The sequence below is a fragment of the Colobus angolensis genome, unplaced genomic scaffold (genome assembly GCF_000951035.1).
Source record: "Colobus angolensis palliatus isolate OR3802 unplaced genomic scaffold, Cang.pa_1.0 Scaffold7, whole genome shotgun sequence".
NCBI classification, from domain to species: domain Eukaryota; kingdom Metazoa; phylum Chordata; class Mammalia; order Primates; family Cercopithecidae; genus Colobus; species Colobus angolensis.
Window position 1 is genome coordinate 23,602,226 of NW_012120709.1, and position 4,309 is coordinate 23,606,534.

At 39.4% G+C, this 4,309-nt stretch overlaps 1 protein-coding gene across 1 annotated transcript in view; it reads left to right on the top strand.

The window, feature by feature from the left end:
* PAFAH1B2 (platelet-activating factor acetylhydrolase 1b, catalytic subunit 2 (30kDa)) overlaps positions 1-4,309 on the top strand; it is a 19,810-nt gene that overhangs the window by 5,697 nt on the left and 9,804 nt on the right. The window contains exons 2-3 of the mRNA XM_011926829.1: positions 2,963-3,052; positions 3,929-4,045. Of these exons, the coding sequence (XP_011782219.1) occupies positions 2,963-3,052; positions 3,929-4,045 (207 nt within the window). The remainder of the gene's footprint in view (positions 1-2,962; positions 3,053-3,928; positions 4,046-4,309) is intronic.

A 4,309-nucleotide genomic window follows, 5' to 3' on the forward strand; every position in this document is an offset into this window, starting at 1 on the left:
AAAATCTCAAAAAAAAAAAAAAAAAGAGAGAGAGAGAAAGGTAGTTGGTACTACAGTACCTGCAATAGGGAGTTGACATGATAAGAAAAAGCAGCTATTCACTAAACTTTTATTCTTGCTCATGTCTCCTCAGTTTAAAAATATTTACTGAAACAGTAATTTTTAAAATATGTGTTTGCACAAAATATGGAAGCAAGGAAAAAGCTGTCCCTAATCCTGTCACCCTAAGAGAGGAAGTGTTTTTTTTTCTTTTTTTTAAATAAATAAATGAATATATATATAGTTTGTTTGTTTAATTAGAGATGGGGTTTTGCATGTTGCCAAGGCTGGTCTTGAACTCCTAAGCTCATGTGATCTGCTCACTTTGGCCTCCCAGAGGCCTAGGATTACAGGCGTGAGCCACCACACCTGGCTGGAGGTGTTTTCATAATCTGTAAAATTATTTCCAGAAGTATTTCTGTCACTTTACACTTCACCTGTGGATGAATATCTGAGTTTTACCACAGCCTTATCTGTGTTGGTATTGTCAACAGAAATACTTAAATAGTAACTCTTCCTTAATTCCTAAGGGAAACAAAATTGAATGTAGAGTTTGAGAAAAAGAAACAGCATTGGAAAGCTAGGCATGATAAAGCATACCTGTAGTTCTAGCTAGCTGGGAGGCTAAGGCAAGAGGATCACTTGAGCCCACAAATTCAGTCCAGTTTGGGCAACATAGCAAGACCCTGTCTTTGGGGAAAAAAAGAGAGTAGGCCTTTGCCTGGACCTACATTACAGACCTAGAGCATTGTATAAATTTGTTTCAGGGATGAATATAAAAGTTTAAACTGTCCTGGCGCGGTAGCTCATGCCTGTAATCCCAGCACTTTGGGAGGCCGAGGCAGGTGGATCACCTGAAGTCGGGAGTTAGAGACCAGCCTGACAACATGGTGAAACCACGTCTCTACTAAAAATACAAAAATTAGCTGGGCATGGTGGCGGGCGCCTATAATCCCAGCTACTCAGGAGGCTGAGGCATAAGAATTGGTTGAACTCGGGAGGTGGAGGTTGCAGTGAGCTAAGATCATGCCACTGCACTCCAGCCTGAGTGACGTGAGATTCCATCTCCAAAAAGTAAAATAAAATAAAAATAAAAGTTTAGACTATGTTCTTTAACATTAATGGATAAAATTTATTTTCTTTTTTCTTTCTTTTTTTTTCTTTTATTTCTTTTCTTCATAGTGAAGGGGTCTCATGATGTTGCCCAGGCTGGTCTCGAATGCCTGGGCTCAAGCTATCCTTCCCACCTTGGCCTCCTAAAGTGCTGAGATTATGGACATGAGCCACCACACCTGGCCAAAATCAATTTTAGAAAGTGTCTTGTACCTTTATAACACAAAGAGGCACTCTGAGAGGAGATTACCACTGTTTATAAACTTGGATTTGACTGAAAAGGATTGAGTCCTAGTTTGCCAGTGTCTCACATTTGGAAGTTAACAGATATTTTCAAAGTTTGCATTCAAATAAAATACATGGAACCTGATTGGATCATAGTTGAAAAAGTGATGTTGTAATACTTTATCCAACTCTTGGAGCCATTTGAAAAATTGAATATGGACTGAATATTAGATGTTATGGGATTGTTTCATTTCCCACTTATGATAATAATTTGTGGGTTTTTTTGTTTGTTTGTTTGTTTTTAAGATGGAGCTTCGCTCTTGTTGCCTAGGCTGGAGTGTAATGGCACCATCTCAGCTCACTGCAACCTCCATCTCCCAGGTTCAGGCAATTCTCCTGCCTCAGCCTCCTGAGTAGCTGGGACTACAGGCACCCGCCACCATGCCTGGCTAATTTTTGTATTTTTATTAGAGACGGGGTTTCACCATGTTGGCCAGGCTGATCTCGAACTCCCAACCTTAGGTGATCCGCCCGCCCTGGCCTCCCAAAGTGCTGGGATTACAGGCATGAGCCACTGCGCCCAATTTGTCGTTTTATAAGAAGATGTTCTTACTCTTAGGAGATGCATGCTTAGGAGATGCATCATGGTGAAGAATCATAATGTTTGCATTTTACTTCACAAATAGTCCAGCAAACATGCACGCATACATAGAGATAAAGCAAACATGGGAAAATACTATCAGTTGTTGAATACAATTGAATATAAGAGGCAGATGTGTATGTTCATTGTACTATGTCAACTTTTCTGTGTATTTGCAATTTTCTTAATAAAAGTTTAAGGAAAAGGTAAACTTCTACGTAGTGTATTACATGTATTTTTCTATTCTGGTTTCATTAGAATTCTGGGTTTCTTGAGAGTACTAGAATGATCAGTATAGTAAGGGTGAGAAGAAAGTTCAAACAGTTAATTTATAGAATGAGAGGCATAAGCTTTGGGGATAGACTAAAATGTTTAACAACAGTAACTGATTGGACAGCTGTTCTTTCTAGGCCAAGAAGTCTCACAGGAAAAGAAATACCAGTTTCTTTTTTTATTCAAAAAAATTTTTTTCTGGCTGGATGTGTGGCTCACACCTGGAATCCCAGCACTTTGGAAAGCTGAGGTGGGCAGATTGCTTGAGCTCAGGAGTTGGAGACCAGCCTGGGCAACATGGTAAAACCCCATCTCTACAAAAAATACAAAAAATTAGCCAGGCATGGTGGCATGAGCCTGTAGTCCCAGCTACTCAGCTGGCTGAGGTGGGAGGATGGCTTGAGCCCCTGAAGCAGAAGTTGCAGTGAGCCAAGATCACGCCACTGTACTCCAGCCTGGATAAGAGAGCCAGACCCTGTCTTAGGGAAAAAAAAAAAAAGTTGTTTTTGTAGAGGTGGGATCTTGATATATTACCCAGGCTGGTCTCAAACTCCTGACCTCAAGTGATCCATCCTCCTGCCTTGGCCTTCCAAAATGTTGAGATTACAAACATGGGCCACCACACCCGGCCAGAAGTGCCAGTTAATAATTTTTCTTTCTTCTTCAAACCAGCACAACAGATTTGTTTTGGACTGTAAAGACAAAGAGCCTGATGTACTATTTGTGGGAGACTCCATGGTGCAGTTAATGCAGCAATATGAGGTAAAGGTGGAAGGGGTGAGCGTGGTTCTTGGCTACTCATGTATAACCATTCATTACTAATAGACTTTCATTCTGAGCTGAGCTTATTTGTGCCTGTTAGAGAAGCCCTAATTGAGGTTATAAGAGAAATCAAAGCTACCTAAAGGGATTTTCTTTTCTTTCTTTTAACTTGGACATGTTCTGATCTGAAGCATTGTTTATTTATTTATTTATGTTTTGAGACCGAGTCCCACTCCATTGCCGAGGCTGTAGTGCAGTGGCACAACCTCAGGCTCAAGAGATTCTCATACCTCACCCCGCAAGTAGTTGGGATTATAGGCATGCGCCACCATGGCTGACTAATTTTTGTATTTTTAGTAGAGATGGGGTTTCACTATGTTGGCCAGGCTGGTCTCGAACTCTTGGCCTCAAATGATCCACGTGTCTTGGCCTCCCAAAGTGCTAGGATTATAGGCTTGGGCCACCGTGCCCCGCCCCAGGGGAAATTTAAAAGAAAAGATAGCTTTATTTTTTTTTTTAGCTCTAGCACTCTAAATTTCTTCATCTCTTGTTTCCACTTAACCCTGTTTGTATAGTTCAGTAAGTGGAAAGGAGAGTTTGTTGAGTTGACAGCTTAATTATTAATGTTGGTACCTTTTAGGGGGCATCAGATTGAGTTGTGACTCATTTCTTGAGCTGAGACCTAAGGCTACATTAAGAACTGAGTTACACAGTGGTATTTTCAACGTCCTTAAACAGTGAGTGTCACACCATTGCAGTGTTATCTTTAAATACAGGAAAAGGAAATTATTTCTAATGCTTTGCAACACATTGCAATTGAAAGATTAAACTTTCCCCTAGTTTTAGCTGCACTAAATCAAGTTTTTCTTTTTTTAGATATGGCGAGAGCTTTTTTCCCCACTTCATGCACTGAATTTTGGAATTGGGGGAGATACAACAAGACATGTTTTGTGGAGACTAAAGAATGGAGAACTGGAGAATATTAAGCCTAAGGTGAAATGAAAGTTATTTGTCAAAGAATGTCATTAATCTTAAGTGTCTTTTGGATAGTTAAATAGTCTGAAACTGGTAGTAAAAAAAAAAAAAATTGGTTCTTTAAAGACCTGTTTCACTGTTTGTTTCATGCCTCTTTAAGGTAAATGATACTGTCATTGCTTAAGAATATATCAAAATATATAATTAAGAAACTAGTGAATTGTTTGCCTATTGGGTTGTATTTGTAGTTGTTATAATTATCTTCTTTTTTTTTTTTTTTTT